The 13,651-nt window shown below is 39.8% G+C and overlaps 1 protein-coding gene across 1 annotated transcript in view; it reads left to right on the top strand.

The window, feature by feature from the left end:
• The window catches only part of IGF2R (insulin like growth factor 2 receptor), a 57,890-nt gene that overhangs the window by 21,245 nt on the left and 22,994 nt on the right, over nt 1-13,651 (top strand). Inside the window, exons 12-24 of the mRNA XM_032681611.1 lie at nt 348-488; nt 858-1,004; nt 1,798-1,929; nt 2,323-2,470; nt 3,810-3,987; nt 4,545-4,660; nt 5,068-5,230; nt 6,697-6,876; nt 7,891-7,992; nt 8,709-8,810; nt 9,467-9,641; nt 10,846-11,013; nt 12,959-13,102. Coding sequence (XP_032537502.1) covers nt 348-488; nt 858-1,004; nt 1,798-1,929; nt 2,323-2,470; nt 3,810-3,987; nt 4,545-4,660; nt 5,068-5,230; nt 6,697-6,876; nt 7,891-7,992; nt 8,709-8,810; nt 9,467-9,641; nt 10,846-11,013; nt 12,959-13,102 — 1,896 coding nt within the window. The remainder of the gene's footprint in view (nt 1-347; nt 489-857; nt 1,005-1,797; nt 1,930-2,322; nt 2,471-3,809; nt 3,988-4,544; nt 4,661-5,067; nt 5,231-6,696; nt 6,877-7,890; nt 7,993-8,708; nt 8,811-9,466; nt 9,642-10,845; nt 11,014-12,958; nt 13,103-13,651) is intronic.

The raw sequence follows: 13,651 nt of genomic DNA, 5'->3' as shown, positions 1-13,651 counted from the left end.
CCCCATCCAGCCTGGCCTTGAACCTCCCAGGAATGGGGCATCCACCACCTCTATGGGAAACCTGTGCCAGGTAGGGTTCACCATGGCTCAGCAGCTCCTGCCCAATGGCTTGTGCAAGGGGGACACCTTTGGACCCATTCAGAAAATGCAGGATTTGGCAGTTGTGGCTTCATGGAGCAGATACAGGTGTAACCTGAGCTCAGATCAGGGCTTTTGTGTGCTGGGGATGCTCTGAAGGAGAGGTCATCCCACAGATGTGGTTCCTCTGTAATAAGAGGCATTTTGGCATGGGGAGGCAAGAACAATTAAGCCAGATGAACTGTTCTTAACTACCCTCTGTATTTCAGAGTTAGCCCAGAACTGGGAAGCTGTGGACAGTAGCTTTTCGGAGTTAGAAAGGAAACATTACTACATCAATGTCTGCCATAAAGTGTGGAAGAGAGGAGGAGCTTCCAGTTGTCCAGATGGTGCTGCTATTTGCTCTGTAGGTGAGTCAGGGGTTTTGTTTGGTGGTATTTCTGGAGTTTTTTTTTATTCATTCTTTTTTAAGGCTCTGAAGGCTTGGCACTTCCTCTGCAAGTGGAGTTGGCTGCCCTGAGTGCCTTCAGTTATTTGAGGAAACAGAAGTTAGGAGCATGTTTCTTTCGTGCTCTCAAAGACTCTAGAAGAAATAATGCAAGTAGCCTTTTCTAACTAAGAAACTCCAGGCATTGTAGCATGATTTTGGTGAGGTAAAAACGCACTCCTAATGATAGGCTGTCTTTATAACTAGATGAATGGAAAGGCTTACTATCTTAATAGTCTAAGCTTCACTTCTTTTCAGAGAAACGAATGTGATGTATTTATTGTCTTTACAGATAAAGAAAACAAGAGTAAGAATCTTGGAGCATTTGTATCTTCTCCTATAAAGGTTGGAGAAAATATTCAACTTATCTATTCAAATGGAGACAGCTGTGGTCCTAACAAACAAATCAAAACTGTCATCACGCTAATGTGCAGACCAGGTGAGAACATCCGCACCCTGTTCTCTGATCCAGCTAAAAACTGAAGATCATATAATAAGCGCAGACATGAGTGCTACATACTAGCATGTACTTTTGTCTTTTATCTCTTTCTTAGCAGAAGCTGGTTTGTTTATTAGGATGATAACAATGTAATTGTAGGTATTTAATTCTATTTACCTTTTATACAACTGCTCTTTGAAGCTGCACAAAGCACTTTCTTTCCCTTGATGGGAAAGACTGGTTCTGAATGGAGATCAGATACTTTAACTTCCAATAAAGTATCCAATAGGTATGGTTTGTATCTAAACTGCTGACAGTTATGGAAAGCAGAAACACTTGCAGAAGTTATTGTTGTTCATCTTGGTATAATAGCCTGCTAGTTTGACCATCTCCTAGGGAAATAAAAAACCTATGTCCCTCTACCTCAGCCTGAAGAATTTGAAACCTCCAAGTGTGGTGACTGTTAGGAACAGGTTATGCACTACTTCTCAGTAGAGTGATTACCTTGTAGTAAAAAGCCAGGTTTGTGTATCAAAGCAGACATTTTTTTCAAATATTGTGATAGTACTCAGGAACAGATTGAGTACTGCATCTTCACTAAACTTTTATTTTGGGGAGGAGGATGCAAAGACTTTGTGAAAAAAATTTTAGTTCTATTTTCAGAGCAGTGGTGTTTTAACAGTTAGTCTTGGTCTGCTCTTGGGGAGAAGCTAGTGTTCTTAGGTTTAAATTCCTAGTTCCTATTGGCAGCCTGGCTGTCTGTATGCATAACACATTGCTCTTTTGATACCAGGTGATCTAGAAAGTGCTCCAATCTTGATGTCTGAGAGTAAATGTTCATATGCATTTGATTGGTATACTGCTGCTGCGTGTGTCCTGTCTAAAACTGAAGGAGATAACTGTCAAGTCTCTGACCCTCAGGCAGGTATGTATTTCTGTTCAGCAAACTGAAAGGTCATGAGGGATAGAACTTGTGCTTCAGCACTGAGTCATTTTGATACTCAAAAGCAAAGTGAGTTCAGCCTAACTTTAGGCACCCACAGTTTTTTTTACATGCATATGGAAGATCAGAACAGCACGAGCTTGATATTCCCCTAGTATATGTAGGAAAATAGATATAATGTGTATTTTACTGCAGTAAATCTCTCTCTATAAGAAAATATGCTTTTAGTATGTCCATTTTTTTTCTGGAACAGTAATTACGTAGAAGGAGGCTTATTCAGGGGGAGGTGAATTAGCTGTGTGACTGGCAGAATCAAAACCTGTGAGAGATGGCAGGATAAAATTGAACTGATAAAGTTTATTCCTTACTCATTAGGCTTCTCTTTTGATTTATCACCTCTGGCCAAGAAAAATGGACACTATATAGTTAATACTACAGAATACTTGTTTTACATAAACATCTGTGGCAGTGTGCCTGATGAGCTGTGTCACACAAAATCAGCAGCATGCCAAGTAACACAAAGGTGAGTAACTCTAGTTTTGTTGTCTGTAGTAGAAGATCTCTTGTTGCATGATATGTTGTCTGTGTGCAATACTGAACAATTTGCATGCAAAATAATTATTGTGCTGCCTGTAATAGGTTTTGGTAATTTACATGTAATTTGCAGTAATTACACTGCCAGCTATTTCAAGCAAACTGCACAGACATGTAATCTTGCTTACAGCTAGCTTTTGAGATGGAATGTACCCATTGCTCCCCCCTATGTTTTCCATAGGGCCTGTAAGCTGTAGATTAACTGCTGCAGCTGTATTAAAACAGCCTACAATCCAGAGATTCAGGATCAGCTGTGTTCCAAGAGCTGGCCTAAAGAAGCACTACTGTGCTTGGGAGGAGTAGTGACTGCCTTATGCAGAGGTGGAGCCCAGAGCTTGGGTATTGCACCATATGGCCTCAAGTTGTGCCAATGGAGGTTTAGATTAGATATTGAGAAAATTTTCTTCATGGAAGGAGTTGTCAGGCATTGAAACAGGCTGCCCAGGGAAGCGGTGGAGTTGCCATCCCTGGAAGTGTTCAGGAAATGTGTGGATATGGACTTGAGGACATGGTGTAATAGTGAACATGGTGGTGGTGCTAGGTTGACAATTGGACTTGATGATCTTGGAGATCTTTTCCAACCTCAACTATTCTTTGATTTCCATTACTAAAACTGCTGTGCGTACTGCTACTCTGACAGTATCATTGCTGTTATCTTCTACAAACTATGACTGAGATGGTATCTGTACACTTCAGGTTCCAGGTCAGCCTGTTGCCAGAGGTATGCTGTACTTGAGTTGTCTCTGAGTTACTCTCCAGCCAAGGATAGTTCACTGCAGACCCTAAAAGTGTTCTCCAGAGGAAGGTGATCAAGCTAGGTCTGATAGAGCCAGTGTTAAGTCAGAGTAAAGAAACACCTAACTGAGAACTGTTGTGCAGTGCTAGGTCTTCCCTGTGCAGTAGTTGTATGAGGCCAGTTTGAGCCCAAGGTTAGGGTGTCTGCAGTTTGAATTCTACTTTGGAGAATGAGAACTTGATGTTTTTGTCACTTGTTTAGAGAAGGGAGTGTTAAACTTGTCTGGATATCTAAGCAATATACTTTCCTTTCCTTTTCAAAGAACGACACCTGTTTGTGTTTTATGTTTAATTTTGGCAGCATCCTATTCATCTCAGCTCACTTAGGTCTAATCAACCTTATTTAATTATTATATCTTATTATGGTATCTTCTATAAACCTACCTGTGTGATTACTATTTTTAAGACTTCTCTTAGGGACAGAATTAATTTTGCATTCTGTTCAGTCTCAAACCACACTTTTTCTTTTCCAGTAAGGATCAGTTTTGGAGTCTTGGACTGCCCAGTTCCAAACTTTCATATTATGATGGCCTGATTCAGTTGACCTACAAAAATGGTACAGCATACAACGATGAGAAGAAAACACAGCGATCTACCCTTATAACTTTCCTGTGTGACCATGATGCTGGAATAGGTCAGCCTGAATATCAGGTAAAAAGTTCTATACGAATAAAGGAAGGCTATCCATAAAAAAATACTGGCAATAATTGTTGCTAGGTCAGTACAAGCAGAGCTTTATGTATGGAAATATCCAGTATCTATGAAGCGGACTAAAAGAAAGTTATTTCTCTTGTTGCAACCATAAAGCTTACCTTGGTCACTGAACAGTAAGCTGTTTGCCTGGATCTGGATTCCTGATTCACTCTTCACTTTCCTGTAGTCTCTGGGCCATGTAATTACTAGTGCTTTTGACTGTCTTGTATTTCTAGCTGAAAAAAACCAAACTGGCTGAAAAGTAACAAGTGGTAGGACTGTGTGCTGTAACACAGCAGACAGCAGTAACATTGCTCTGCTTCTGTTATTTTGGGAAAGAGTATTTTTGATGACACAGCAGATGACAATCTCTATAACAGGCCAGACCTACATGAATCAGTGTGAGAAGGTATATCCCAAAACCAAGGGGAAATAATAGGCTTAATATATAAAGGAATAGTGAGTCACAGTGTTCTGTGTGGAAAGCCTCACGGACCTATTCTACTGATTTTTAGGTAGAAGATAAATATACCTACAACTTCAAGTGGTACACTGAATATGCTTGTCCTGAAATGCCACTGGAATGTGTTGTGACTGATCCCAACACCATGGACCAATATGACTTGTCAAGGTAAGAAAGTAACATGCAACATAACTTGGCTATTCTGGTTTAGTGTTCTGGGTGATAGCGTTGGATGAAGTTGATTTCCTGCGCAGACAGCACTAGAAACTTCATCTTTTGTGACAGTCTTAACTGTAAGTATGTTGAAATGAAGATGGTATTTCCCTCTAGTAAGTTGACTTGCCTCCTAAGATGAAAGTTGACTTTTTGGGATGGTTTTTTTAATAAAAACTTACTGCCTTGTCAACTGTGCTCTACTTCCCAGGAGTATTCTTTCTAATTGTAGCACTTAAACGTGAGGGGGAAAAGTTACTTTGAAATATCTTATGGTAGCTCTGTTTCTTGAGACTGACAGAGAAGGCTAAAGAGACTATGAAAAATGTGTACTTAGAGCAGAACTTTCTCTTCCTGCTCAGATTAGCAAAATCTGAGAAGAGAGGTGAAAATTGGTATGCCATGGATAATTCAAGACCAAATGAGCTCAAGAAGTACTACATAAATGTCTGTCGACCATTGATTGCTGTCCCAGGATGTGACCGGCGAGCATCTGTCTGTCAGATGAAATATAGACATGATTCTGTGAGTAGCCTTTTCATCCCAGCTCAGAGCTGGTTTACCACATAAGTGACGTTAAGGGGTATGCAAGACAGACACATGAATTCTGACTTCTTGTCCAAAAGGGTATTCTGTGTCCATAATGATGGCATAATCATAGCAGAATGGTATGAGGACCTCCTGTCCTCCTCTTTAAAGGCTAAAGCTTTAATTTTTACAGTGTCATGTTTAACGTGCATGATTCTTTGCCCTGTGTTGCAGAGGCAGACAAACTACATCTCTCCTGTATGAGTTGCTGGGGCCTCAGAGACTTCTAGCATTGCTTTAGAATCAGGCTGTTCTTCTGGATATTTTATTTTGCTTCTGGCTTGTTTTAGATTGAACTGTAGAAAAAAATGTGTTTAAAGATTCTTTGTCACCTCCACCCATCTCTCCCGAACTTTTTTTGGCTCTGAGGAGTAGATTATGCAGCTGTTCCGAAGCAAATAAAAAAAAAAAAGAGGGAGTTGATGGTTATGGGTTTCTACTTCTGTGTTTCCCTGAAGTGTAACAACTTGTCATGGGACTGATAGCAGCTGAAAGGCTGAATGAACACTTTGCCCAAGGCCTGACTGCAGGGAGAGCTGCAGGGAAAGTTGAACTAGAGGCTCACTAAGCTGTCCTGATTCCTTGTTTAAAACACCTTCCCTCCATACTGTTGAAGAAGCTGGTCATCGCCATCATGGCACTTGAGCTAATTATTTCGAGTTCCCTATGCTTGTGATAGTCCTTGTTGCATAAGGCTCTGTACTTGACAAGTGGAGACACTTAAGGGCTTCATTACTTCATTGCTCAAGACACTGGAGTGAGAAGTGAGAACATTGTGTCAACCTAAATGCAGAGTTGTTAAACTTTTAAAAAAGGCAGAAGTCTGTGGACAGAGCTGTTTTGGAGGTGTATTCTTCTGTTTGTTGCTGCTACAAAAAGTAGCTTCTTAAAAATAGGAGACACCAGTTATCTAGAAAAAGTGAAGATTACTTTGGACCTTGGTAGTAACATCTACTGTTTTCTGCTAGTGATTTTTAGGCTTTGCTAAGCATGGCAAATCCCTAAGGTCAATGCTGAGAACACATGGAGGCTTCTACATACTGTGTTTTAAAAAGCTATACAAGTAAAATTCTACCTACTGCACGAGACATAGGCCTCCCTGAATTCCTAAGCTATATAACTCATGAGATGAAGATGGCTCTTGTGAAGCACTACAAGCACCTTATTGTACTAAAAATAAGAATAACAAAGATCAAACCATGCCTGCTTGTGTAGCTTGTCTTAAATAAGTGAAACTTGAATACAGAATGGAAGAGAAATGTGGGGGTATCTACACCTTTGTTATTTTTAAAACTCTCAACATAACCTTCTGTATACAAGAATATTGTAGTAGGTATTTTCTTTTTGATTGTATCTGTGACTCCTCACTTGAGTTTAGAACTGCTGATATGCTTTTCTTCTAGGTTTCTTACTCTGAAGTCACCTCTATTAGCAACCTTGGTGTTGCCAGCAAAGGACTAGTAATTGAAAGACCCGGACACGTTTCTCTAACCTATGCAGATGGCTCTGTGTGCATCAATGCTGATGAAAAGAAAACTACTTATACCACCACCATCCACTTTATCTGTTCCAGGGGCACTCTTGTAAGGACAAATGATCTTTCAGTTATTACTTCATCATAGTAGGTTTTAACATGAAGCCACATGAAGATGTGTAGTATACAGCAGATTCGTGACAAGGGAAACTTCTTGAGGATTTAAAACAGATGTAAAAATAAAGCTGATGTAGATGCTGGAGAAGAACGTCTCTTGGACTAAGTATTTTATCTTAAGTAATAACTAGATAAAAACTTAACAGCCTTGGTGGACAGTCATATTTCAGACTAGTATAATTAACATGAAAACTACAGAGGGACTCAAAACTGAAGAGTTACTTACAAATATTGTGGATCCTCTTACGGGGAAGAATATCATAAGGTGAATCTTCAGGCTTAGGTTCTGTATCCTCTGTAGCTTTTTGATTGTAGGATTCTTAAATCTGAAGTTTTTGCTGATACAACTCCACATAGTGAAGTTTATACTGAGAGGATCATTAGACTTAGACTTGCACTGGTTTTGTGAGTCTGCAGTTCTTACTCCTGTCACTCACCTGTTCTTTAGCCCAAGAGGTGTGGTGAAAAATCTGTGACTTTGAGGGGTTATGAACTGCTTTACTTTTGTCTGAAAACACTGAAATAAAGTGTACATAATTAATACTCCTGTTATCCTGTTACCTCAGCTAGCAGACTTCTGTTACTTTACTTTTACTTTTTTTTAATAAATCACGGACTACGTATTATACCTCAAAACTCTTCAAAGCTTAAACTGAGGCAAGAGCTGGTTATGCTTGTCTAGATTCAGTATTGAATTTAATCTGAATATTTGGATATCTGATTCAGTTCTTGGCTAATGCCTGGTGACATGTTAAGTGTTTAACTAGACAAAGTTTTCAGCAGTGACCTTCAAAATAAATAGGAGTGAGGGAAGCAGGGTGGGAATTGTGTGCATTTGTAGTGAAGTCTTTTAGAAGAACCTGACAGTTTCCAAGTGGTATCTCAAACGTGAGAAAGTGTTGGTTATCACGCTTATTCTGGTCTTCTCTCTGCAATCTGTTTCCAGAGTAGCAGCCCAAGGTTTATCGCTATTCTAGATTGTGTGGCCACTTTTATATGGGAAACTGAGGCTGCTTGTCCAATCAAGGAAACAAAAGATGATTCACAGGTGAGAAAGGAAGAATGTAAATGGTATTTGTAGTCTCAACATCCTCTTTTCTTCTAGCACTCCTGATTACTGTGCTTAAATGACTTTTGAAGAAAACTGACTACAGTGAAGTCTTAGGTCATGATTGAGTCTTGTGATACCTTATTGCTTTCTTTCTGAAGTGTTCCTGAAATGTGTAACCTCTGACCAAAGTATTCAGATGCTTTCTCTTGAGAACAGTTTACTTGCTCTAGCATGGAATGTTCCATTCCCTTACAGTGTTGCTAGTCAAACTGAGTCTATGTGTAAGGGTATTATGTATATATTGTCCTTGTTTTGTATAGATCATCAAAGGAGACTTTTCTTTTTTCATGCTAAACTACTCAGTTGCTTCTACTTTACAGGTCTCAACACAAACACATTAGTGTGGAAACAACCCTCAGTTAAAATTTTCGTTCTCTTAGCTAACCTGATAGATCAGTTAAATTCCATATTAATATGATGGTATGTGGCTGATGTCAGCGGACAAAAAGAACTGAATAAATGTGCAAAAGAATTGAATGAAGTGTTGCTACTGCCTGAGCTGTATTTGGATTGACCAAATTAAGTTGCTGATTGATATGCAGGCTAGGAATATGTGTAAATCACTGCTTTGGTTCTTGTAAAAAGTTAGAGGTAAAACTTAAACGGAAGAAATGCAGAAGGAGAAAATAATTCTGTTATAAATTTTTTTCCAGTCCTGCTCTGTGCGAGATCCAAACACTGGCTTTCTGTTCAATCTGCAGCCATTAGCTTCTGAAAAAGGCTATATGGCTACTGGCAGTGGGAAGAACTTCTTGGTAAGGATTTTGATTGTACAATCTGTTGTTTATGAGTGCTGGTTTTGCATTTTTTTGTCTTGCTTAGTGAGCAAGTGGAGCTTTGACTCAGTCCTTTTATGAAATATGAGTTGGCAGGAGAGCATTGTGCTTGAGGGCAGGAGTGGAAGATAACTTCATTCACGTCAGATGGTCTTAAAAGCATTGAACTTCTGATTCTTAGCAAACAAAAGGTAGCCACGCTTTTCAGGCTATGCATGATTTTACCCTTATGGACTATGTTGCCAATTTATCTGTTGATGCTGAAGAAATTGATAGGGGAAACCTAGAAAGGGATTTAATCTGTCCATATCAGTGTTTTTAATGCAATATGCATGTATCAGTAGTCCTAGGCTGTCACAAATACTACCATAGTAGTCTCTTTCTTAGTGTGAGAATAAACTTGCTTGACCACATCCTGCACTTCTAGTGGGGAGAATTTGTGGACCCTCTAAGCTGGAGACTGAGAATATTGTTACTGTATTATAGTTGAAATGTCTGTCATTTCCATACTGCAGGACAGCTATGTTGTTTGAAAAAGTTATTGGCAAGCAAGTTTTACTGATATAGAAATGGCTACGTGAACCTACTTTCTGCAGTTAATACTATGTATATCCACATGTTTTCAAAACTTCTAGCTAAACATTTGTGGATCCATGCCAGATTGTGGTAAAATTGATGGCAAAACAGCTGCTGGATGTGAAGCAGAAAATCTGACATTGGTGAGGCTGGTGGAATTGGACAAAACCCTGTATCTGTCCAGTGAAGGGTTTCTAACTCTTACCTACAGAGGTCCTCTTCGTGTGGAATTAGGTGAGTTCAGGAAATATGCAGTGGAAATGGATGGTCATATTGTACAAACTTAGTGTGAATAGTCAGTATTCCTTTGTCAATATAGTGAAATCTATCTGGCTTGGTGTTAGTTGCTTAAATAAACTAGCTCATATGGAAATTTTAGAAGAAAATAAAATAATGTAGAATGATAATGGCTCAGTTTTCAGTAATACATGTGCATTTCAAAACTATAAAAAAGAGACTAAAATACAGTATGTATGTTATTTTTTTCTTACTGAGCAGATGAAAAATATTGGTCCTTGTAAGGAGAAATGGATAGTCAAATTGGGAAAACAAGCAAAATGAACTCTGGCTCTTTTTCTGAGCGAAGTAATAGATTTAAGCTTCGGTTTCATTAATAATGTTCTGTAAAGTTGTTTCATATCTGAAAGGTCATTTTTTAGTAAGCGTGTACTCTCTTGCATGGAATTTCTTAAATAAGTGCTCTAGTACTTCATGTACGCCTACTTCATGAATTTAAGTCTCGTTTGCAGATAAGACTAATGAAAAATGTGTATCTAGCTTTTAGATTTTACCTGCTTTCCAACTGTACTGAAACTGAGCTTCATAGAAAGGAACAGGACACCTTAACAACAGAAGGTTTTGGGAAAACTGGGTTTTGGATTCAGGAACCTCAAATGCTTCTGCGTTTTGATAACACAAATGGTGTTGACAAATTTTGATGACAAATACTACTCCCTGACATAACTTGAGGACTAAACAGAACTTAACATATCCTGCTTAGATAGCTTCAGTATTATTTGTTCTGCAGTCATTACACTGAACTTCTTACAAACAAAACCTCCAAACACAAAACTTTGCTATTTGTGATGTAATTTAGGGGTTGCTGGTACTGATGATGATATTTTGTAGGTTTTCTGTTTCTTCAAATATGTTGAAGACCCAGGGAACACAGTTCAGTGAAAGGAATAATATTCTTGAAATGTGTCAAGGCATTTTGGTGTTCTATTTGGAGAGGCAGTTGTGGTTACTAGGCAATTTATCATAGCTTTCTAAAGAAGGCTTGCGTATTTACAGCTAAACCCCCGTAAAATATAAGGTAGTGTTTTCCTTGAAGCAGTGAGTAAAAAACGGTTAAAAAATTCTGAAGTCAATTGTTTGCTTGAACTTAAATTCAAATATTCCAAACTGAACCATCAGCAGATAAATGTTTGTTTTACAGGAAAATCAGACATGTTCGTGGTGACTTTCATTTGTAATGATTCATATCCTGGAGAGCTTAAGTTTGTGCGTGAGGACGTAAACAGTGTGCTGGACATCCATGATACTTTTTTTGAGTTTCACACAGCTCTGGCCTGTGCTCCTGCTCCTGTAGACTGTCAGGTTACAGGTAAGTACCTGGAATTTGAGAGGGTTCTATCCAACAAATGTTGGAAGGATGAACTGAACAGCAAACTTTTGCTCAGAGGAGGGCTTTAAGAATACCTGTTGTGAAGACACTTGTAAGACTTAAAGTCTTTGTAGAAGTTGTAGGGTGGGAGAGAAGGTAAGTTGTTTGAAGCAGACTTAAATGACAAAGACAGGCAAGAAGCTAATTTGGATAATGACTTTGAAAATATTTAGTCCTTATTGTGACTGGGTACTGCTTCAGCCCAGCTCTGAAGCAAATGAGTTCATTTTTCTTGGCCTCTGTAAAAATGCACCTGTTAGTTGTGGAGTAATTACACTTGGGAAGTAACTATCAAAGCAACTGTGATCTGCGTTTGGCATAGTGATGTTTTAGTGGCAACAGTCATCATCATCACTCATGGCTGGGCTTCATGAACGAAGATTTGGGGAGCGCTCTACCCACGTTTGTTACAAGCGTGCTGGTGGCTAAAAAGGCCGATACAAGATAGGCATGTCCGATTGCAAAAGGCAGAGCAGGAAGACTCCTTAGGTGGTATATTCTGCAAGACACAATTCTTTCTGCGTTGTCTTTTCTCCTCGAGAGTGATCCTGCATGCTTTCTCAAAAGCATCAGCAGCGTTAAAGATAGTGCGTCTCCAGACCTCCCGATTGGAGGCCAGAGTAGACCAGTTATGTTGATCAGTATGGCCAAGGCTGAGATGTTGTTTCAAGGGAGTCCTTGTATCTTCTCTTCGGGGCTCTTCTCATGGTGGCAAGTTCACCATAAAGCAAGATCTTAGGGAGGTGGTGGTCCTTCATCCTTGAGACGTGTCCTGCCCAATGCAGCTGTGTTCTCAGCAACATGGCCTCAACACTTGTGATTGCTGCTTGTTCTGGAACAGATGTATTGGTCACATAATCTGACCAGTGGATGTTTAGGATTGTAGGGAGACAGCATTGATGGAAGCGTTCTAGGAGATGCAGGTGGTGGCGCAGGTAGATGACCCATGATTCAGATCCATATAAAAGAGTAGACAGCACAATGGCTCTGTAAACACTGATCTTTGTACTTTTCTTCAAGTGTTTATTTCGTCAAACTCTTTTATGGAGTTCTCCGAAGGCACTATATGCCTTTGCTAACCTGTTGTCTATCTCTCCCTCAATCTTACCATCCGAGGAGATGAGGCCACCTAGGTAATTAAACTGCTGGACTGATTTGAGCTCTGATTGGCCAATGGTGATGTGGGGATGATGGGGGACTTCCCGAGGTGCAGGTTGATAGAGAACTTCTGTCTTCTTTAAGCTGACTTCCAGCCCAAAGAGCTCAGCAGCGCCTGCAAAGCAGGATGTTAAACGCTGCAGAGCTGCTTCTGTGTGGGCAACAAGGGCGTCGTCATCAGCATAAAGCAGCTCCCGGACAAGATGGTTTAAGGTCTTGGTGTGGGCCTTCAGTCACCTTAGGTTGAGTAGGCTTCCGTCAGTACGGTATCAAATGTAGATACCGTCCTGATCATCGAGGTCTGCTGTGGCCCTTTGGAGCATCATGCTGAAAAAGATTGTGAATAGGGTTGGTGCAAGAACGCAGCCTTGTTTCACACCACTGGTTATTAGAAAGGGCTCAGAAAGTGCATTGCCATATCTGACTTGGCCGTGCTGATCTTCATGGAGTGAGATGATCATTTTAAAGAACTTGGGAGGACAACCTAAATGTTCCAAAATCTGCCGTAGACCTTTTCTGCATCCGGGGGGAGGGGGGGGGGTACTGCCTGTGGCCCCGCACATCTGGGGGAGCAAACAGTACGTTCTCTCAATGGATATCTAATATGATTCTGAAAATTACTTTGAATTGTGTATTCATCAGTGAAACCTGTATCCTTTCAAACGCGATAGTACTGCAAGTATTAATGAGATCTCTGAGTTTAGGGTATATACCACATTTCTTTCAGATGCTGCAGGCAATGAGTATGATTTAAGTGACTTGAGCAAAGATGGTGAGCCATGGGTTGCTATTGACACTTCAAAGGAAGCGAAGAAGCGAACATTTTTCTTGAATGTCTGCAAACCTTTGCCCTATGTGACTGGGTGTTCTGGTAAGCCAGTGGCAAGTGTTTCTTATGACTTCTGATGTAAGACCTTATATGCAGAATGACATTCCTAGTTATTTTAGTAGGGTTAATTGAATCCTGCCTGTTTTAATCACCGAACTCACATAGACCTGGATGACATATGTCAGGAGTACTAATAAACAGACTTTTGCAAATTGAGAGCAGTCTTAATGCTTATCAGGACTTTTGCATTGAGATGTGTGTGAATACATTTGGGAAAATTGCATCGAGGGCAGTATTTACCAATATCTTTTGATTTTATTATTATTGTTTCAAGAAGATAGAAAAGTCAAATGTTGTTGAAGCCTGCTAATTGAATGAGGCCAGAATGAGAGGCTTATGCCATGTCTTACTGAACTTCTAGCCAGTTTGATATATTTAACATCGCTCTAATCTTTTATCAGTCTGTGGGAACAGATAAATTAGTGCAGTTTGAAAGATTTAGTGAATGCAGGACAGCCTCAGAGGCTTTAGGCACGCAGTGTCTCCAACTGTATTTATGAATTAATTTCTGTTGTGTTCTGCTTCAGGAGT

This window comes from Chiroxiphia lanceolata, chromosome 3 (genome assembly GCF_009829145.1).
Source record: "Chiroxiphia lanceolata isolate bChiLan1 chromosome 3, bChiLan1.pri, whole genome shotgun sequence".
NCBI lineage: Eukaryota > Metazoa > Chordata > Aves > Passeriformes > Pipridae > Chiroxiphia > Chiroxiphia lanceolata.
The sequence above is the reverse complement of the archived record's forward strand: the minus strand, read 5'-3'. Positions and strand labels throughout refer to the sequence as shown.